The 22,380-nt window shown below is 39.7% G+C and overlaps 2 protein-coding genes across 5 annotated transcripts in view; both read left to right on the top strand.

Annotated features, from left to right (window-relative positions):
• esyt2b (extended synaptotagmin-like protein 2b) overlaps nt 1-10,432 on the top strand; it is a 34,192-nt gene extending 23,760 nt beyond the window's left edge. Inside the window, exons 14-24 of one of the 3 annotated variants that reach the window (XM_088402452.1) lie at nt 288-389; nt 1,861-1,917; nt 3,552-3,626; nt 5,503-5,589; nt 5,666-5,815; nt 7,180-7,544; nt 8,411-8,509; nt 8,791-8,922; nt 8,984-9,089; nt 9,171-9,220; nt 9,636-10,432. In XM_088402452.1, coding sequence (XP_088258578.1) covers nt 288-389; nt 1,861-1,917; nt 3,552-3,626; nt 5,503-5,589; nt 5,666-5,815; nt 7,180-7,544; nt 8,411-8,509; nt 8,791-8,922; nt 8,984-9,089; nt 9,171-9,220; nt 9,636-9,696 — 1,284 coding nt within the window. In that variant the 3' untranslated portion in view covers nt 9,697-10,432. The remainder of the gene's footprint in view (nt 1-287; nt 390-1,860; nt 1,918-3,551; nt 3,627-5,502; nt 5,590-5,665; nt 5,816-7,179; nt 7,545-8,410; nt 8,510-8,790; nt 8,923-8,983; nt 9,090-9,170; nt 9,221-9,635) is intronic. The other 2 variants (XM_088402450.1, XM_088402451.1) reach the window with 2 other exon arrangements.
• Nucleotides 10,433-10,995: 563 nt separating this feature from the next.
• Nucleotides 10,996-21,611, top strand: ncapg2 (non-SMC condensin II complex, subunit G2). 2 transcript variants are annotated; one of them, XM_088402103.1, is made up of 26 exons: nt 10,996-11,261; nt 11,722-11,874; nt 11,936-12,050; nt 12,138-12,295; nt 12,378-12,512; nt 12,587-12,681; nt 13,771-13,927; nt 14,211-14,303; nt 14,395-14,511; nt 14,593-14,769; nt 14,856-15,008; nt 15,125-15,347; nt 15,429-15,526; nt 16,476-16,643; nt 17,002-17,072; nt 17,151-17,307; nt 17,382-17,552; nt 17,665-17,775; nt 17,860-18,009; nt 18,445-18,541; nt 18,624-18,823; nt 19,387-19,512; nt 19,727-19,830; nt 20,822-20,922; nt 21,002-21,092; nt 21,168-21,611. In XM_088402103.1, exons 1-26 carry the CDS (start codon nt 11,184-11,186, stop codon nt 21,226-21,228), a joined length of 3,360 nt encoding a protein of 1,119 aa, XP_088258229.1. In that variant the 5' UTR covers nt 10,996-11,183; the 3' UTR covers nt 21,229-21,611. The 2 variants fall into 2 exon arrangements, with proteins under 2 accessions (XP_088258229.1, XP_088258230.1); XM_088402104.1 differs by having other exon boundaries at nt 10,997-11,261; nt 17,385-17,552.
• The last annotated feature ends 769 nt before the right edge of the window (nt 21,612-22,380 follow it).

The raw sequence follows: 22,380 nt of genomic DNA, 5'->3' as shown, positions 1-22,380 counted from the left end.
CAGGCCAGAATGAATGGATTTTTAATGTCTTAAGCCGTTTTGGTAGCGAATGAGTTAGTGGAAAAAGTCTCGGCCTGTGTGAGTGACAAAAACTTTGCATTTGAACAGAGGTGTGTAGACTTTCCAAATGGTAAAGTCTAGCTCTTGAAACAATTGTTTTGACATTTCTAAACATATATTTTCCAGTCCAAATATTTTAAATAATGTGGCTAAATAGACTCTATTTTTTTTTTAAGTCACAGCCCTTCATTCTCATTATTTCTCCTCCTCCTCCCCTCCCCCTCAAGAGTATCTTCAGCGGCAGCTTAGGCTGCGGCAATTTAAGCGAGAGGCGAGCGTCCGGTCTGGTGTTTTGCGAGAGCAACAGCTCCGAGTATCGCACCATCGGCGTGAGTCGTTTAGCATGTCGGTTGTGATTTGGCTTCACGGCCCGGTGACTAATCGCTTGGCTTGGAGTGACTATAAAAGCCGCCGTTAGTATTGATTGTAAAATAACAAGAAAATGAGGATGTCTGCTGCATTTATCGTAATAAACAAAAAGACGTCAGTTTTTTTGCTACCTTAACAATACTTTGCTCCAAGTACCACTTTGTTAAAAAAAATTGCTGCTTAACACTTCTGTCGCCTTGAGTGATGGAATAAATAAAAAAAAATCGCTTACTTAGTGGTAAATGAAACTGTATGTAATTACCTTCAGAGCTGACCTGTTTTTTTCTTCACCAAAGCATTACAACCATCTAATTGAAAATTATCATATATACTGTATATATGCATCTGTGTGTGTAAATATATAAACAAACAGATGACATAGAAAGAGTCTAATAGTATCGCTCTGTGTAAAAAATATGACATTGACCTAATTTGAACACACAAGATTTCTGCTTGACAGCACTGCTTTTTAATATTACGGCCAGCCCGCTAAGATTAACGTTTTGCCTAAAATGTGGCGGGTAAAAACGAGATGAGTGAAAATGTTTAGCAATGAATTGGAAAATGTAACCTAAAACATACAGTTCTTAAAAATGAAACGTAAATGTATTTAACAAAAAAAGTTAAATACAACTGAACTGTAATGAGGTGTCATTTTTTACACTAATATACCACAGATTTCAGTTCTTCAATCACCAATATTTTTGGAACGTGAGGTAAAAACCTGAGCCAAGATTCAAACCCAGTACTTTGACTTTGAGACGTACATGACAGCACCAATTTTTAATTTTCCTACCAGGTCGCTAAGATTAACATTTAAAAAGAAGTTCAATTGAAATGTTTTAGCAAAGAAGTACACAATGTAACGTAAAACATACAGTTCTTAAAACTAACCAAACCAAAAAGTTAAATACAACCGAAATGTAATGACGTGTGATTCTTTAGCATACCACTAGAGGGTGTCCATGAATCACACTATTGTAATGCCGACTTCAACTCTTCAATTACCTTTATGCAAATATTTTTGGAACGTGGGGTTAAATCCTCAGCCAGGATTCAACCCCAGAACTATTGACTGCAAGACAGAAGTGCCATCCACTTGTCCCCTCTGTTGCCAGACTGAAACTAGGAGAAGCTCTTTTTATGTCACAATGTGGACATCGTGCTTTGACTTTCGATTAAGGACCCCCGGTATGATTTTTTTTTTTTTTTTTTAATTTTCAAGGCTGATATCCAGAATGTGATTTATAGAACGGACAGGCTGTTATACTAGCTGCCAGCAGGGCTAGCTTGTTAATATGTCACCCCGCATTCCCCACAAATTCACATCATTCATCTTTCTGACGCATTGCCCAAGTTTCTTCGTGCTAACCCTTAGGTGTGGTTTTTCTATTTGTCTCCACTCCAAATCTCCCTCTTTGGCTTTAAAAGAACAACCTGTCCGATTTCACCTGCGACGGGTTGAAGCAGGTCTTTAAGGCCCTGAAGGTAACGTGGGATCGGAACACGCCCACCGCATCATGGCCGCTTTTCGTACCACAGTTTTGGATAGCTGAAATGCGCATCTTGCATGCCTTCATTTTTCTTACTTGCATGTTTGTCACTTTATTGACTTTGCTTGCGTTGCATTCAGAGTGCTCGATTTTTTACACGCAATTGTAGTCTTTTCATCCTTTGTTTTGTAGTACTGTTGGTATCTTTTTAAGTTACCGTGACAGTAGTGATAGAATTGATACAATTTTATTTTAAATGTCAAAATACAGTATTTCAGGGAATGTTTTGTAACCGTCCAATTTTCCTATGCCCATCAAGATTTATATAAATCAATTATAAATTAATTTACTATCATTGTAAACCAAGTTGGAAACATGTTACTTAATGTTTAAATATTCGTATAATTTTTTTTTTTCAAATTTATAGCATATTTTCGATTGGTTTTAAAATTTCAGTTACTGGATAATACATTATTGTTTTGTTATTTTACACTATGGTTTTGAAATTGTTTTTCAATAATAAAAAATAATAAATTCATTCAGAAATAATGTAAATTGCCAAATATTTATCTGTATAACATTTTATTAATCATTTGCAATATATTTTAAATACTCATTGTCTACTTATTGAAACAACTGTTTTTACTTATCTAGACATATGTTTTCATGTCCAGATATTTTTAATATTATCTAAATGTTTTTCAATAATACTAAATAAATGTGTCAAACATTGATGTAAATTGTTCCAAACATATATGTTTTTATTATTATATTTTATTTTAATCCCTTACGATATAGTTTACATAGTTTTATATATTTACAAACATCTAAATACTTAAATTATACCAATTTATCGTTATATTTTTAAGTCTATAAATTAAAACAACTCTTTTTACACATGTAAACACGTGTTTTAATGTCCAAATAACTTTGAAGAAAGTACTCTTAATAATCAATATATCTTTGGAAAATGTGTTTTCAGTTATTTAAATGTTAAATTAATAATTTAAAAAAAAATCCCCCAAAAAATGTTCCAAATATTTATTTGTTATTTATTAAATTTGCATGAATAATCAACTGTATATTTTACATTAAAAAATACATGTCTTTGCATTTTTTAAATCCTCAAAATATTGAAAATATTTGACCATTTTACAAATGTTAATCTATGTATTGAAACAATTGTTTTGACACTGAAAATATATTTTAATGTACAAATATTTTCAAAAGTAATTTTAGAAATAAATAAATAAATACATTAATTAATGTACTTTTTTACCGCGTACCTCTATATTATGCATTTTAAAGTGTTGTAATGTATTCCAAGTGGCTTGCCTGTACCTGAACGTTGCATTTGTCCTGTATAGGGTAAACATTCTGACTATATGGGGCGTATATAGCAGTGACTCCCTTAGCCTTTAGCACATTATCATTTGCATTAAGATAAGTCAGAATATAAAATGCGTAAGGCTTGTTGCGCATCTATTATTCATGCCAAAGCTCTCAGATCTTGCATGACAACATAGGACTGTCGTCTTGCATGTTCAATGACGGTTATTTGTAAAAGAAGCAAAGGGAGAATCGCAACGTGAATGTCTCACTATCGATCTTGTGCGATTCTTTTCAAAGTCAGCAAAGAAGAGCAGCAGCGAGCCGAGCCCTTTCGTCCAATTAACCGTCGGGCACAAGACGCAAGAGAGCAAGGTGAGTCGCGCCTTCCGATCTTTGCGTTTGAGACACGGATTATGTTTTATGTATGCTCGAGTGTATGTTGTTTTACAATAGCCCGGGCCGCTTTGAACTTTGAATCGATGCGGCGTGCCCGGAGGCGGCTGACTTCCGTCGCCTGTCGAATTAGAAGGGAGCAATGAAGTAGAAATAGCCTGCGGGAGGAAATACACCGGATTTCCTTCACAGACACATCTTTCAATGACTAATAAACTATGGTGAATTTGACAATTGGTTATTTTCAACCATGATTAAGAATTAAAGATGCTTTATTGAATAAACACATGTCTGCGTAAAGCAATATTAGGTATGAAAGTGATCCCTCATTTTTTGCGGTAAGTGGGGAGGGTGTGATTGGCTCCCGGCGCGACCATCAACCAAAGACTGCAGGAGTCATAATTTACTCCCATGGTGGCCCCAGGAGCCAATCACGTGTCTTGTAAGAGTGCCCGAGAGCTGCGCTTACTCATGAAACTCACACACGCTGTGAGTGAGACGCAAATGAAGCGGGCAAGTAGCCACGGAAGGAAACATTGTAAATCTGTTATTTACATTTCTTTTGGAAGAAATTGGAATTTCAAGTGTAAACTCTGATTATTATCATATTTGATCAGCGATAACCTTCATTCCCGGATGCCGCCAACATAACCGCAGCTCCCCGTGAGACTACAGCCAAATGGATCAAATGGGAATGGAAGGGATAACAGTACAGTTACTCTATAAGGTTTAATAATTTAAGATTTGAGTAAGTATGTGTACTGCAGTAGTTTGACTTCCAAGGAGTGCCCGCGGCAGGTGCGTTTATAATTAATTCGCCTGTCTGGCATGCAGGAAACTTTCACAGCGCCTCTCTCCACAATATAGGTTTTTTTTTTTTTTTTTAATGAAAAAAAAAAAACAATGCACTGAGGGTGCGATAGGGGAGGCGCGAAAAGCGAGGGATCAGTGTATTGTTGTCCGTTTGCCATCGCAATACTGGTGTTCAATCTTATAATCTATGACTTTGAGTGTGTGTGGCTTTAAAAGGCGGGGCCTGGCGTGGTGAGTGACATGGGCGTCGGCGAATGAGATTTGTCTGTGGAGATTTCATATCGGCTGATATCGATTTATATCTTCCTGAGGCCCAGCTTGTTCATTTGTGTCCACTGTAGTGGACATTTGTTTTTGGTCTGTACCTTTTGACTCATTGAAACTACCTGCCAAGTCTTAGTGTGCTCAGTTGAGGACAACCTGGCCTTTTCAATTATGTTTCACGTGTTGAGGTGGAATGCAGTTCACTTTGCTGTCTTGCTGACACAAAATGGACACATAAATGGACACAAATGAATAGGCTGGGTCTTGGGATGATATACCATAACATTGATTTTTTATTTTATTTTTTTTAATTAATCCTCCGATCAATTAAGCATCGGAATTTCACTCGGCCCTAAAAAAAAATCAAAATGTTGGGCACTACTCAAATGTCTTCATGTAGACAGCATGTTTCTTTGTTGGGCTTAATTTGTCATCAAAATGGTATGTGTCACATGTCGTGTGTGGTCATGTATCTTCACATGCGGTCATGTTACATTGTGTGGTCACATTTCATCGTGTGAACAGAACTTCGCGTGTTGTGTGTGTGTGTGTGTGGAAGGTGTCAAGTGTTGTTGGGCTCTTTGAAAGGAAAAACGAAGTTGTCATTATTATTATTACTTATAGTAGATGATTAGACTGCGCAGGTTGGTCCGATAAAGTGTTTCTGGTCAGCTCGGGATTTGCTTTTCATGAAGTTTATCTAATTAATTGTGACAACTTGGAATTAGCAGCTCCACTGCACTTTTTTAGGAAAATGATTTCCTGTCTGTTCTTAAAGATCCGCTACAAGACGAAAGAGCCCTTGTGGGAGGATTCCTTCTCGTTTCTGGTGCACAATCCAAGGAGGCAGGAACTGGAGGTGGAGGTAAGAACCAGATTGTTTCTTTTTTTTTACCACTTTTTTTTCGTATGAGCTCACTGCTCACTGCTTCCTTACGTAGGTGAAAGACGACAAGACCAAGTGCACCTTGGGTAATCTGACCGTGCCTCTGAGTAGCCTCCTCACCGAAGAGGACATGACGCTGACGCAGTGCTTCCCGCTCAAGAACTCTGGTCCCAGCTCCAGCATCAGATTCAAAATGGCCTTGCGGGTAAAAGTGGTCATTTTAAATCTACTTTAGCATCTAAAATAGGGCGCTGGGGGGATTTTCTCCAGTTATGCATGAAAAAAAAACCCAGCAAAACAATACCGTTAGTCCGAAGGATCCATTCCTGATAAGAAAGGTGAAGGGTGCTGTTTTGCTTCGGAATGGACATTTTAGGTTTCCTGAACTATCATTAGCTCCTCCCCCAAACATGAAGACCTTCAAACAGCCAACATTCTCTTCCTTTTCGTTGATTACCTCTTTATTTATTTATTTTTTTACCATTTTATTTTTAGATATACCTTTACTCTGAAGTTTGAAAAACAAAATACTGTAAAAAGGTACACAGGATTTAATGTCCTGACTCTTAAAAGAGTTATAAATACATCTGAATGTATGAATGAGTTCATTTCATAACTTTATTATTTTTCATGTACGTACAAACAATACCATTAAAAAAAAAAACACATTTTGCCAATTTCTGCCAACTGAAAATTACAACGCGTACTCAAGGATCACAGCCAATAATCGCTCAGCTTGCCACACCCAGAAAAAACGTGAGCCGTGATTGGTCGCAGCAGAGCTTTGAAAATGTAATGTCATTTTCAGGTTACAGCACGGGGGAAAATTAACATACAGTATTAGCTATATATAGTATATATACTGTAGTATATATACACGATTCCCCTGTTTAGAGGCTCTCTCTCTCTCTCTCTCTCTCTCTCTCTCTATATATATATATATATATATATATATATATATAAGCACTGAAAATAGTTTAATGTGTATTCTATCCATGTCTGAAAACAAAAGGGAGAACTGCAATTTTCCTCTGAAGAAGTCATTTGGGACGCATTCCAGGGCAAATATTTTGACAGACCCCTATTAGGGAGTAGGGGCTAAATAGGATCCACTTACCTCTTGGCAGAGCATGGCGTCAAAGTTTAATAATCATGAAAATGGGGTGTGAGGGCCCTGTTCATTGTTGCTCACAGCTTCAATTTTTTTTTTAGTATTCTCTAAGGGAATGAATCTTACCCATTGGCCGTAGTTTGTCCGGACTTGCGACATTAATGTGGCAAGTTTCTTGCTCTTCATTCTCCAAAACATTAAATATTTAATGTTAGGGAACGTTATTGCATCAGAAAAAGGCCTTTTTGTTGCTCTTGTCATGCCATGAGGCGCTACTGTACACACTAGCTAAAAGATGGGCGAAGTTTTATTCTTGAAAATGGCCGAACACGCATTTCTAATTTCACATTTATTTCCTCCTGCTAGGAGAAGTACAAATGCTCTTTCATGAGTGTAAGACAAACTTTTCATACGGAATCGATCAATCATTAAAATCACGTGTCCTTTTGTTTCATCAGATCCTATCGTTGGAGAAGCAGGTCTCATCAGACCAACCTTCTTCAGTCCGAGTCCGCAAGTCCAGCTTACCTCAACCGTCCGCCTCGACGAGAGCGTCCAGCTCCGACTCGCCCCCGCCGCGTTCGCCCACCCCGCCCCCGCCTCCGGCCCCGCCCCCACCACACGCCTCCTCCCTCACTTTGCATCACCGGGACGGCGAACCGTACGCCGCCAGCCCGCTGCGCAGCGTCTCCACCCTATGCGTTGGCATATCGGCCTCCCAGAAGCACCTGGCCCACAACGAGTCCACGCCCAGCCTGGCTTCGGACATCTCACTGCCCTTCGCTACCCTGGAGCTCCAGCAAAGGCTACGACAGCTGCACAAGTAAAATGTGTAATCTATTATTTATGGTTCAATCCTCTCTTTATTGACGTTATCTCATATTGCCAAACAATTCTACTCTACTGCAATGTTAGTATTATCTTTACCAAGGTATGTCATTGACATTTTATATATATATTTTTATATATATATTTTATATATATATTTTATATTCATATTTCTGTTTTTTGACAATTTTATAGAGACCTGTATATATACATATCCATCCATTTTCTAAAGCCGTTTATCCTCACAAGGGTCACTGGCTTGCTGGTGGCTATCCCAGCAGACTTCGGGCATCAGGCGAGGGACACAATGAACTGTTTGCCAGCCAATTGCAGGGCACGCAGGGGCGAACAACCATTCACGCAGCCAATCACTCCTAAGAACAATTTAGAGTGGCCAATACACTTTCCATGCATGTTTTTGGAATGTGGGAGGAAGCCGGAGTGCCCGGATAGAACCCACGCAGGCACGGGGAGAACATGCAAACTCCACACAGGAAGGCCGGAGTGAGTTGGAATTCAGGTCATATATATGCGAGCATTGCGGAAGTTGGAGTATTTTTCAGTGGAATGAGGCGGGGCATGATCTTTTTTTTTTTTATGGTCTGGAACATGTCAGGATTTTTTACAATGAGAGTGGAATGGGATGGGAGTGAAAATCCACTCCTGCATCATCTTCTAATACATACTCATGATATTAGGGATATTTGATATCTCTTTATTTTCAGACCGATATCCGTAGTAGTACTCAACTCTTGAGTAAATACCATGTTCTGATACCACAAGCACTTCTGATGCACAAAATCTTAACCTTCCCCCAAAATTCTGTCATTTGACTGTATTGTATGTGCGTTCTTCTTAAAGTGGCTCCACCTCCAGCCAGTCCCCCCTGGGCGAAGTCCACCTCACCATTCGACACAGCGCCCAACGCAACAAGCTCATCGTGGTGGTTCACGCGTGCCGGTATGCTTGCAAAATGACATCCACTACTTCATGTTTGACTCTGTAAAACACCGGTGTTATTTTCATAGTTCCTCAAATGCAGAGAGCTCAAATGCGGAATTATTCTCACAATAACTAGGGAGCACATTTGAACTCTGTTGCTAACCAAAACAGCAGCACAGACTAGTCAAAACACATTGTAGAGTCTTTACCGCATGTTTACACTCAATATGGCCTGTTAATACATTTAACTTTAGAGGCAGTATACACTGAACTTTGTGTATGTGCGTATACTTGTTCAGAAATTTGATAGCCTTCTCGAAAGACGCCTCGGATCCCTTCATCCGTCTCTATCTGCTGCCCGACAAGAGCCGCACGGGCAGGAGGAAGACGGGTACCGTGAAAAGGAGTCTCAACCCCGTCTACGATCAGACGTGAGTTTTCTTGTTGGTTTTGGGGGGAATTGAAAATTAATATGAGCGCTTGTCCATGCAGGTTCGAGTTTAGTGTCTCGATCGTGGAGCTCCACAGGAGAACTCTGGATGTCGCCGTAAAGAACGGAGGGAACATCTTGTCCAAACATAAAGGCCTTTTGGGAAAAGTAAGGAACATTTCTTGGATTATGTGGACACAATTTTGTTTTTAGGTTCATAATGATGTTAATTTAGTTGTCAAATTGCAGGTGGTGGTTGATTTAAGTGGAGAAGATATCGCAAAAGGATGGACGCAATGGTAAAGTTGCTTGAAATTTGGTATTTTCAAACTTTTTAAATTATTTTGTGTTATATGATCATTAAAATTAGGATCGTAAAAAGTAAGAAAGAACCAAAGCAATAAAAAAAAAAAATCTAGTGAAAACTAAATTGATGTAATTTAAACTGTTTAAACAACTGTTATTGGGATGGGATCAAGATGTATTTTCATGGCAAGAATGTATTGAAATAAAAATTATATGCAGAAAAATATCGACATGCAAATGCGTCATGCAAACAAACTAAAATCGATATTTTAATTCTACAAATATATATCATTTAGGTTCAAACCACTTTGTTGAAAAAAATAAGCAGATTAAAAACAATTGATTTGTGATAAATCTATATTTAATATTTTACATATGTTAATAAAAAGTTATGACTTCCTCTTGTAGGTATGAGCTGAGTGAAGATGGTTTGTCGTCGCAAAGGAGCATTCAAGACACTGTGACATAGTGGTCTGATTTTGAACAGTTTTCTTTGATGCACTGTACATTTTTGTCATATAGACTCATTTCAGCATGCGTTTTCCCATACTGACTGTTGTTGATGCGTGCAAATATTGTTACATATTGCAATCATAACGAAAGGTCTCGTCGCTGTTTGTTTGTGATGTCGCTCATGTGTAATTTTGCAGGGCATTAAAAAAAAAAAAAAGTGACAAAATTCTTACCAAAGGAGCAGAATGAAAGTCAGCCAAGTAGCAGTCGTGTTTATATTTCGTCCTGCAGTGGATCATTTGACTTTTGATATTTATTTATTTTAATTTTAAACATGGAATGCACATAAAACTGAATGCTTTCTGTATTTTTAAGTGGACTTTGTGCAATTTTTTGGAGATGCATGGTCTCCACGGTGAGGACTTTTAGCAGCCATTTTATAGGGCTGCAATGTACAAAAAAAATACATATATACTTGAATTTGGGGTTTGAAGAGGATTCAGACCAGATGAGCGCCAAAAAATCAGATTAGAGACACCTGTTCATGTATGTTTTTGAATATGCAGGGCTGCCAGCTAATTGTAAAGATATTAAAACAGAGGTTTATATATGTTTTCTGCCATGCAGTTATTACTGTTTGTGTTTGTCGGAGCTTTTTAATCTATCCCGTGCCTTAAAAAAATGAAAAAAGCCTCACCACAGTGTAATTTTTGCCTTCTTAAAATTGATTTTGAATGACGTGTGGCTTTTGATGAATAAATGGTTTCCTTTGTGAAAAATGTGTGTTTTTTTAATGTCTTTAAGAAAAATATTCATTTCTAATGAGTGTTTTTTAAATCTGCATAATGTAAAACGCAGTTTTCATCCAGCTCTTGCACACAACAGCTTCGATTTATGCAAGTGGTATACTGTAACTGAAATTTCTCCCAAAAGCCGGCAACGCAGTAATCAAAATACAGTATTATCAATTTACGCATTTAAAAAAAAAAAAAGAAAAACAAGCGCTTGTAATTGACAAGCTTGCTGATGTGAGTCAACTGAACATATTTGGGATTATGCTGCCGTCAAGCGGCAGAAATTAACAACTACATTCTGCGGCGCTGTACGTAATGACGTAAAATGAGAACAGGATTTCCTCTCCCAATCAGTTAGTGGCGCTATTGGACCATTAAGTTGTTTGCCAACCTCCACTAGACTCAAGAAGAAGAAATTGATACCAACTGGGTGTATGAATTTGCGCGGGTTAGTAGTGGTTGCCAGGACTGGAAATCAACGGGCTCACAGCATTTTCGCTCGAAAAAAAAATAAAGATTAAAGACGCGTTTTATTGTATTATGACGACAAACATTTTTTTTTGTAGTATATGTCGATAGGGAATAGTTTACCTTTCTCAATAACGCCTTCAAACGCTTTCTTCGACGTGGCAATCATGTTTGTTACATACGCTTTTTTGTAATCCAACTTCCCCTTGACTAACTTTTTTTTTTAAATAAAAACGACATCATGTCCAAGCGACAAGCATTTGTTGAAGCCGCCTGTAAGGAAAATGTGAAGGACTTCCTCCAGCTCGTCCAACTTCACGTAAGTAAACAAAAAAACTTACTGTTGAATATCATCCTAACCAAGCCTATTCATTTGTGTCCACTGTCGTGGACATTTGTTTTTGTTTTCACTAGAGGGCATCCTGTCCTTTCTAATAATATCTCATTTTCTTTGGTAGGATGCTATTAACGTTCCTCTCGCCAAGAAAAAATGGACACAACTGTGGACACAAATGAGTAGGGTCTCAGTCATAATAGTCGTAATAAATGTCATAATCGTATATTTATACAGAAAACGATTTGGAGTAGTGGCTTATTCTCTTTTGAACACCAAATAACACCGACATTAAAATGGTTTTATGATACATGGGAATGTTTTTCAGGTTGAAATTGTCATATTAGGAGCACTTTTAAGTCATAGGCTTGAGTGTGCTCTGATTAATCTGAATTACGTCTTTGATATTTTTTTAAATCCCCCATACTGGGGTTTTGCTGAGCAGGAGGACAGAACAGAGCCTTATGACATTCGGGAGGTGTTGGAGGAGATGTCTTCATGTCAGCGTGAGACTCTGTGGGGGAAACTGGCAACCCTCCTTCGGGATGTCCTTCAGGAGGTGCCCCCGGAGCGCTGGGAGGAGTCCACTGACGATGCTGTGAGTTGACTTTCTGTTTATGTACTAGAGAAGGTGTCAAAGCGTTACCTATTTCCTGCAGAAGCATGTCATGGCCGTCACGGCTGGTGTGACACTCGTGGCCACCGTATCACTAAAGGTCCTTGAGAATGGCGACTCCTACAATGAACTTCTTAAGATTGCACACCTGCTTCACGGTTTGTGCGCCATCACTTTGCAAATTCCACTTTAAAAGGTTGTGTGTGTGTGTTGATCATTTGTTTTCCCTCGTTCATTACTCCTAGTTGTCCTGGCGTCGGTTCCTTTGATGGAGGCTTCTGTGATACTCCAAATCCACACGCTGTGCGAGGCCTGGTGGAAGAAAAACCTGATCGACAAAGACAAGATTGGTCGTACCGCTTTCGTCATAGCTTTGGAGAAGATTTTTCGTTTGAAGAAACCGGTGATTAATTTAATAAGCAATATACGATAAGGTTTTATGATAATACACCACATAAATAATAATATTCGACCTATCTTGTCAGTTCACTGAGCTCCAAAGAGCATGGAGCCTCCACGAGGTGCTCCTCAATGTAGACTACGCGTCTGAGGACGGTTGGGAGATAGCCCAGCTACTGGTGCAATTTTTCCAGCATCCCTCCTTCATACGAAATGATGACGTAAGCACAAAAAGATTTTTCCAGGTGTTAGCGAGTCAAGAGTGTCACCCGGTGTGTGCGTGTGTGCCTCACAGGGCAAAAGGATCATGGTGTTTCTCTTCAGCTGGCATGTGGACTTCATCCCGGTCATCCACGGCACCATCAAAAATCAGCTGCAGTTCCTTAACACGTAAGAGGCTGGTCTCTACCTTGTTTGTCTTTTAAAGATAGTTCAGTGAATTCACTCATTTTCAACTTGAAAACGTTATTATTCTGTAGACAATTCAATTGATGATGAAAGTATGGTTCGTGATTTCAAAAGAATTTTCCACTTGCTATCAGATGAAAATGACGCGATGTAGGCTCAGGTAGCAAGTTAACAACAGCTACACTTTTGAATGCCATATCGCAAACTGTTTTTAAACGTAGAAGCTATACATGAAAACTAATTTAGTGATGATGGATTAGACAAAAAATATTTTTTGTGCTGAAAATTGATTGATTTTTGTTGGTTTATTTTTAGCGTTGTCATCTGTTTTAGAGTTGTAATCTGTTCCTTAAATCAGCCTTAAATAGCAAGTCTTCACAAATAAAAAAATAAAACAAATAGCTTTAAAAAAATGTTTTTTCCCCAACACACGTTTATCTAAAAGATAGCAGCAGGTTTGACAACTGGGTTTCATTTTAGATTTTTATATTTGCCCACTAGATGCATATTTACCTCACTCAACGCATGGAGCAAAAATTTCACACATTTTCTTTGTTTTTGTTTTTTTTTTTATCATTTTTATATGTAAACCGTGCCTTGCTTTTAATGGATAACTTATTCAGCCTGAAAGATAGCTAGTTTTTAGTATTTTTTTACATTCTCCACCTGGTGGCACTGCCTCCCCAAAATCACTGGTATGCATCGAGAGTTTTCAGATCGTGTGGCTTGCTGCTTATCTGGTGACTACAGCCTGACACACCAAACATATTTTGGCACTTTTCAGCACATCAAAATGTTAATGATGCGAAGTATGAAGTCCTAAGAGGAAAAGACAAGCACATATAGATGCACACTTTCTTTTCACAGCCTCAGCAATATCCAAGATCTGGTTAGTCCCAACTTTTGTTAATTTTGTGGAACAACATTGGTAGAATATACAATGTTGAAAATACAGTTTTATTTGTTACATTTTTGAGGGGGTTGAGGCAAATAAGGGAGGATATTTAAAGCACCTCTTAAGCATGTTTATGTCGTCACGCCTTCTCATATCGTCACGTCAATGGATTCCAGGATGACCGTTGAGCATGTCGCGGAGATCTACTTCCGCGCCTGGAAAAAGACCAGCGGCGCCTTCCTTGAGAAGATCGAAAATGATTGCATACAGGACTTCATGATGTGCGCCATGCTGTTACAGAGATCGTCACCCATCCACCGCAGAGTTCAACAGGTAGGGGGGTGGGGGGGGGGGGGGGTGTGGAGTGGAGCTCGGGGCTGCGGAGACTTGGGAAGAGTTAGCGTCTGCTCTTGCCACGCTCTGGCGCTCTGAATGTTGTCTGGTGTAAAAGAAATCAGAGATACATGCCTGTTCAGCCACCGTACTATGGAGATCACTGGGCATGGGCAAGAAAGATAGAGAAGGTTTTATTAGATACATTTTATACACTTTATTTATGTACAATGTTCGTGGGGGGAGCAGTGTATAATTTTCTTGCCTTCTCATCTTCCTACAGATCGTCTATTATTTTCACAAAAAGAAAGTTTACCGCCCAGCAGCAAAGATGCTTTGTGTCCTCTACAAGCCCATTCTATGGAAGTATCTCAACGTACGTACTGAAAATATTGTTATCTTCATTTAGTTTTATTTATCTTTGCGCCCCACAAGTACAGCATCTGCACCGGGTCTCGTTCTCACAGGTCCCCAATTTTGAGGTCCGCACCAACGCCACTTTGCTGTTCACCGACGTCTTCCCCCTCATTGAGCCCGATCAGGAAGTTGACGGGGCCCTTCAAAAGCAACTGGACACACTCATGGTGAGCTATTTTTTAACCTTGCCTCAAAAGTAGGGAAACACTAGCGTGTTCACTTTTTTGTCTGCTGATATCCTTTTTAAGGTCCTGCTGTCTGACGCAAACCACTGCGTGCGCTGCAATGCCATCCAGGGCGTCTGCAAGATCCTCGACAGGTCCTGGGAGTTGCTCCCGTCGACTGTCATCGAGAACTTCATGAAGAAATTTAAAGAGTTGGCCAGCGATCGCAGCTCTGACGACGTCCGCTCCGCCGTCTTCACGGTGAAAACACGTTTTGAAATATCATCTTTGTGCTTTTGGAAAGTCTTCCTCAAATCTGCAAAGTTTCATGAGCGTGTCGTTCTCAGTATCTGTGCATCGTCTTGAACAACGTGCTCAGCCATCCCCTGATGGAGAAGTTGGCGCCATGGTTCAAGTATAGCCTCCACGACACCTCGGCGAAGGTCCGCGTGGCTTTTGTCGACATGCTCCTCAAGCTCAAGGCGGTCCGTGCGGCCAAGGTACTCAAGCACATCAGCACTTCATGTGCTACGCTTCCGCCATATCGTGATCTGGATATCGACAAAATTTCCCACTACGGTTGTCATATTTCATCACCTTTGCGCTACCTCCGCAGTTCTGGCAAGTGTGCAGCCTGGACCACCTGGTGGTCCGCCTGGCCTGCGACACGCCTCACGTGTCCAAGCGCCTGGCTGAATTGCTCTTCGACTCCTTCTTTCCCGCCAACGCCTCGGAGAGGGAGTGGTGCGTCCGCTGCATCAACCTCATCCAAATGAACCCAATCGCAGCCCGCAAGTTCTACCTGTATGCCCACATATACACCACCCCAAGCAATATAGGTAAAACTTGAATGCACTATTATGCCGTAAAAGAATGCAGACATGTGAACTCTGTCATATCTTTGTATACATATGTATTAGTGAAATTGATGCTGGCCATCCGCTGTGTCCTGAACATAAGCATACAGCGCAGTGGTGACGACTCGGAGTTTAACGACACCAACAAGGAAAACAGCGTGGTAAGAAAACTATGTCCAAACTTCAACACAGAGATGCCTCCAAAATATTTCTGTGTTTGGTTTCATACATGTAAACATAGCAATCAATACCAGGGGTTTTCAAGCTTTTTTCAATCATGTACCTACAGTGTGATATTTTTTCAGCCAAGTGCCATCTGTTTTGGGACGATAAAAGACAAACTAGACTGCGGTGCCATTCACGTCTGATTTATTAAACGTTGTAACTACATTTGTAGTGGTATTTCAAGGCGCATTTTATTCAGCAATACACCTAATCGATCATTTTTACAATCACCGATATTAAAATCAGCTAATCATGAAATGTGCTTTCTCACAAGTGGCAGGATGCTGGTTGGGTGCTTTACAAGTCATGTTTACAATTGTTACATACTACTTCTTGTATCTAAGCAAGTTAGCTCAAGCTATGAATGTTAAGTTAACGCGAAAACTATTAGAATCGGAATTGGATTATTGGATCTTAAAAAAATTGAGTAATCAGAACACACAGCCCTAATGAAGCAGTCACAAGAACTTAATTTAGTAATAAATGTCTTTATAGTCTAATTAACTTTCTCGTGTAAATAAAAATGCACTTAAAAGATTTGATATCTGCAGAAACTGTTCAAATCTCACTCAAGTGCCTTCACATACTTGTCCTCCAATTTGAGGACCGCTGCTCTAAACTATTGTACTGTATAAAAATAGAGCATAATAGCATATTTGAACTAAACACTACTGCTGTGTGACTCAGGAATATTAGTCATTGTATCTTGATAAAGAATATGCCTGTGAGTATTGTTATCTGTCTCGTAAGTATCCTACCACAATCATTTTTAATGGAGGAAGTGTTTTTAGTATTATTTTCATTTTTTCTGTGATATATAATTCCCTGGTGCCTACGTTGTAATCCTGGGGGTTTAACTGCTGGCGTTCTCCTCCTGCACCTCAGAGTGAGAATCCCCTGGAACTGGAGAAAGACGTGGTGGCCAGTCTGCTGGAAGTGGTGGCCATCCTGTGGAAGAACGTGGACAAGACCCTCCAGCAAAGTGACGAGATCCAGAAGCGCCTCAATGCCAAGTTTAGTTGTGTCATGAACAAATACTTCAGTGTATTCACGGTAATCACTTGCATACTACGCTTGATTTGATTTATTTGCTTATTAGGTAGTGTCGCCGGTTAATATATCATTCAAAATGTTTTTTAATCACATTGCCTAAATACTGGAGCGTGGAAAGTGTGGATATATATGTGGATAGGTGGGAATAGTTATGGATTTGATTAAGTATTGTTATAAATCAGGGCTGATGATGGTTCTCCAAGGCCGCCACGACGTGGCTCGCAAAAATGACAATATCAGACCCTGGGTGTTTGGTTGAATTGGACACATGAAATCAATTCATACTAATTATACCTAACATTATGGAAGTACATCGTGCACTCCATTTATCTACTTTAATAATCTACTTATTGTTCAGGATCAGAGATGCCAGGGTCCCCTAATGGTAATTGCATCTTTCATGCCTGCCAACGCGGTGGCAACGTTTAGGTGAGTGGGTTCAACAAGTGCAGCCATCTGTCTCCTCGCACAATTGACTTTTTTTTTCCGGGGAATTTCTTGGCCCAGTTACAGCGTGCTGTCCCGCCTGAGAAAGATAGAACCCGGAGCCCCGCCCTCATCATTTGGCCAGCTGCTGGACTGCATGTGCAGTTGGGGCAAGACCGCCGGCGTCCTGGAGATCATCATCGACTGGCTTTCTGAAGCTCTGCCCAAGAACCGAGCGGTCAGTCATTTGGATCACGCGTTTGTCATCACGGCAACAGCAACACTCACTAGACTTCCCCCCGGCTGCGCCAGCAGTTAGACCCCAAACGGAAGGTGACCATTCAGGTGACGGCGGAGGCTAAGCCAGACTTGGCGCTGGCTTACTTGGACTACCTGTTCTTTCACAAGTCCACGCGAAACAAAGTCCTGGATCTCGGTCCGGGTCCACTCAAGAGGCTCCACGCTATTCTGGGGAACTGGAAGGTGTGTTGCAGTCATATTTCAACTTCATATAATTTTGTATAACCAGAAGTACAGTGCTTAACATTACGATGTTAACAGTGGCTACGTCCTGTGTGAACGTTCTTGCCCACAGTCGCTGCTCTACTCTCACCTCAGCTCTTCCCCTGAGGGCGCACCCGGCTCGGACCTGGCCCTGAAGGCCTTCACCTTTCACCACCGCCTCAGTGTGCATCTGCAACACCATGTGAGTTTGAAGCCATGAAAAGGAAAACCATCCTTTGTTTGGAAAGGAAAAATCAAAGAAATAAAAAGTGTCACCTCTCCTCAGTTTTCCGACAACCGCCAGTACCTGCAGTCTCTGGAGCATGCAGCAATGTGGGTGGGCGAAAAGGTGCTGCCGTTTATGGCCGATGATGATCAGGGAGACTCCAACGAGATGTCAGCAAGTTCAAGAGAGTTTGCAGCTGAGATAATCAAGGTGAGCAGCATATTTTCCGGAGACCTAGCCTGTTCAGTGGACATGTCTTTCTGGTTCTAGTAAGTTCTCATGTGCTCAGCAGAAGATATCCTGGTCTTTCCGGTGACGTCGCATGTCCCTGCTAATGAGCTCCTCTTATTTGAGGGGATGTCCCAACAAGGCACAATATGATTGGCTGCTCGCAGTGTTACGAGACGGTTTCAAGTGATAATTTTACTCACCATTATCATAACGGTTGAATCTTATACTGGCCCATACCTAATCAGAAGTGACATTTCTCTATAGTAAACGTTTTAAATACAGTTATTGAGTTCAACCAAACACTGTTTGTGCATCTGTGTCAAAGCATTACTTCTAGCCAAACAATCAAAGCATGTAGAACCGCGACTCAGTGAAAGCTTGAATTGGAAATTGACTCCTCCACTCGCCCATCAGGCCTTCCTGACAATGTGCAGGGATGTGGTGCTCTGTTTGGACGACAACACCTTCAATGATCACGCCCTGCACCTCTGCTCGCTCGTCGTGCTCTCAGGTCACAAAGTGCCAAATAATTTCAACAAAAACTAAACGTTTGTATCTTTCTTTAATGCTTTTTCTCTCTCTGTGTGTTATAGAAAAGGGCTACCTGTGCATTCCCGCCGTGCTGGCGGTTCTCAAGGAATTGGTGCCGAGTTACGCCCGAATCAAACATAAATCGGCCGGGGATGAGCAGGATGGCGCCACCAAGTGTCTGGCGATGGTAGCCAACATATTCCAGAAGATAATTGAACATTTGGCTCGCAGAATTAAGAAAGAGCCTGAGGAGGGTCAAAAGGTACATATACCATATTTTTTTGCACTATAAGGCGCACCGGATTATAAGGCGCACCCTCAATTAATGACATATTTTAAAACTTTTTCAATCACAATATTGTAATACTCAAAGTTATAACAATAATAACTCAAATAATAACTCTAAACTCTCAATAACATAACGTAATGTCAATATGAGCAACCTTGTTGACCTGTAAATACACAAAAGAAACAGGCAAAGCTTACTTTATCAGTTCATTCCCCATCTACCAATCCCAATATTGATCCATATATAAGGTGCACCTGATTATAAGGCGCACCCTCAGCTTTAGAAAAAATAAGGCTTTTAGGTGCGCATTATAGTGCGGAAAATTTGGTACATTTGGATTCATTATCTGCTTTATTATTCTTCACTAAACATGTTTATATGTGTTTATATTTTTCTTTTTCCTTTAAGTTAAAAATAATGCGGCAAAGCTTCCAGTTGTGATCCTCATAGAGACTTTGCTTAATGTTCATACAATTCAACTTCTAACAAGCAATAATTTCCTTAATGGCCATTTCTAATCTGTCCTTGTCCTTTAGCTTTGTCTGTCGGCTTTGAGCGAGCTCGCTAACTTCCTACTCGTGGCTCAAGCGTGTCACATCAGCGGGGTCTTTGACACCCTTTTCGCCTTCGTCATCGTGGAGACAAGATATGTCCTCCAGAAGGTGAGTGCGGCCCCCGTGGCATTTTGAAACCTCTCGAATAATATGTCTGGAACGTTAATATATTTCAGTAGGGTTGTAGATATAATGCTTATGATCTGGGAATATACAAAGGTAAATAAATGGGTGAGTAGTTGGGTATTCTGTATATACTGTTTTTCAATGGAGTGTTGGTTAAGACTTATTTACAACGTCATGGATGATGTAACCCCCCCAGATGACTCATCCCGAAGAGGTGATAACGCCGCAGAACGTGGAGGATTTGCCTCCTTTGTCCAGCATCCTCGTATCTCGCATCCTCAAGTCACCGCTGCTCACCGGGTAGGTCAGAGCTTGACACAGCAAGCTTTTTTTGATATTATAAATGCAGTTTTTGTTGATAGGATTACACAAAAAAAATGCTTGGAAAACAAACAAAAAAAAAGTACTACAGTGACACAGACAAGCCATAGCCAGAAGATATATTTTATGCTATAGATATGATTGCCACCCCCCTCACTCCGTAAAAAACACTGATTACTACTTTTTTCAATCAGCAAAACTTTTATAATAATATAATAATAAATAGTAAAAGTTGACTTTTAGTTTTATAAATTACTATTTCTTTCCTCAAGTTGTTTACCTTGAGAAAATAGAACTTTTTGATCCCTATGTTACGACAAAAACCTTATAAGATTGTATTATATATTTTCTGACTTAAAATCAACATTGCAACTTTTTTTCTAAATGTTTTATTGGCTTGACTTTACGCTTCAAAGATAAATAACTTTATCTTGACAAATATAATGTAGGTATACACATTATATTAGAGACTATGACTTTCTCATGTATCACATTAGGGCCAGGCTTAAAAGTACTCCACTTATTTAGCCATTTTCAGCTTTGAATGGTTATTCTCTTTCCGTAATCAATTTGATAAACTTTTTTAATGTCAAATTGATACCTTTAAAAAAGAAAAAAAAAATTGCACTCAAGGCTCAGCTAACATCCAATCACGGCGCACCTGTTAGTCATGTCACATTCACATGCAGAGCTATGAGGCCTCAGCACATTTTCAGTTGAGAGCATGTGGCAAAATGTGTTTGTAAATGTATTATCTGTAAATTAAAAAACGTATTCAACAAATGAAATATCGACCTTTTACTACTGTAAATGGCTGAGGGGAATAACCCTTTTAAGTGTATTTGTTAAAGGCTTTTTTTAAATTGTTTTTAATACAGATACTTGTGTAGGCACGTATTTGTTATTAAAAATAAAAATAGAGTGATAAACTGAAATTCCAAATCCAATGGAGCTTGCGTGTTGCCTTCAGGGCCTTTTCCGTCGAGGTTCTTTCCTCGCTGAACTCCAATGCCTTTGGCGCTCTGACCGAGCTAGCAGCTGTCGTGCGCCTCCTGGCGGTCCTGCGACACGGTAAACCATATAACCCTCTTCATACCATCTCATTTATGAATATTAGCATCTTTAATTTTAATATTTCATCTTTTTGCAGAGGGACAGTCCAATGTGCGCCTGAAGAGGGCTGCCAGAATTGTGAAACAGCAGATACAAGCGCACGCAAATGCAGAAGGCAATGTCCAAGGGTAGGCTCACGTCAAATAATTGCAAATTTTCAAATATTGAGTTTATAAAGCAAAAATATTTCTTTGTCTTCACAGGGCCATTTTTCAGTCTTCTGTGACGACACTGAATGAAGTCTTGACACATTGGGTGGACTGAAAAATTTGTATTTGGTATATATATATATATAATATATACACACTTGTTTTTTGCATGTACTGTATATCTAATACTAATGCAATTGATATATTTTACACTGCATTTATGTATTGGGTGTAATTTGGGTGTAATTACGACATAACTGCTTATTGAATAATAATTAATAAATTATAACTCAGCTGAACAACCCGTTTAGCTAAATTCGGGCTCAGTATTTTACAAGCGAAAGCAGTTAAGCAAATGTGGGCTCACAATTCTGCAACTGCATTTGCTCATGTGTAATAATGGTATTGACTAAGAGCGGCTATTATAGCTAATACGTATGGCTAATACGTCACTTGGGATCGCTATTTGGCATGCAGGAGGTGACTCATTGTTCTTATGTGTGGATTAAAAATGATTTGTATTGAAGTGTTAATAAATTATGAACTAATTTTCTGTATTTGTGTTCACTGGTAAGTGGGAACCAGCATACAGGTGCACAATGTTTTGTTTTGTTTTGTTTTCCTGCTGCCTCCCCTTCTCGATGCTAGCTATCTAGCTAGATGCTTAGGTGGCTACTTACAGTAAATACAGTGGACCCCCGGGTTACGGCGTCCCTGGCTTATGTTTTTTTCACATTACGATATGGAATACTGATTTTTTTTGTCCCCTCTTTAAGGCATTCATCCTGCTTTACGATTAACATCAACAGCTGTCATGACCTGTGTGGTTGGTTGTGTTTGTTGTTTTGCCTCCCTCTTGAGGCGTTTTTAGGTAATTGCTCTTATTTTCTGTTAGCGTCAAACTGCCTCCGCTGCAACGTGACACTACAATGCTGGTCTATTGGTTGGCGCACAGGGTCACAAAGATGGCTGCCTTAAGACTTGATCTCATGTGAGAGTGCTTTCAATATCGTATTTATTATGCATTTAATGCTTAATTCAAACATGAATTGGTTTTCCATAAGTCCCAAGATTGCTAGTGATGTTAAAGAGAGAAGTAAGATGATTTATATGGAAACGAAGCCATAGATAATCAAATATACGAAGAAAGCTAAGCTAGCCTAGCCTAGGCTACCGGGACTATGGCCATAACAAGCATCACTCAAAGGTAAATAAATCATTTATATTGTTTTTTTATGTTATTTAATCGTATGCATGTATATTATAC

Source organism: Hippichthys cyanospilos, chromosome 19, assembly GCF_059441005.1.
Source record: "Hippichthys cyanospilos isolate Australia breed blue-spotted pipefish chromosome 19, RoL_Hcya_1.0, whole genome shotgun sequence".
Taxonomy (NCBI): domain Eukaryota; kingdom Metazoa; phylum Chordata; class Actinopteri; order Syngnathiformes; family Syngnathidae; genus Hippichthys; species Hippichthys cyanospilos.
This window is presented reverse-complemented; position numbering and strand designations above follow the sequence as displayed.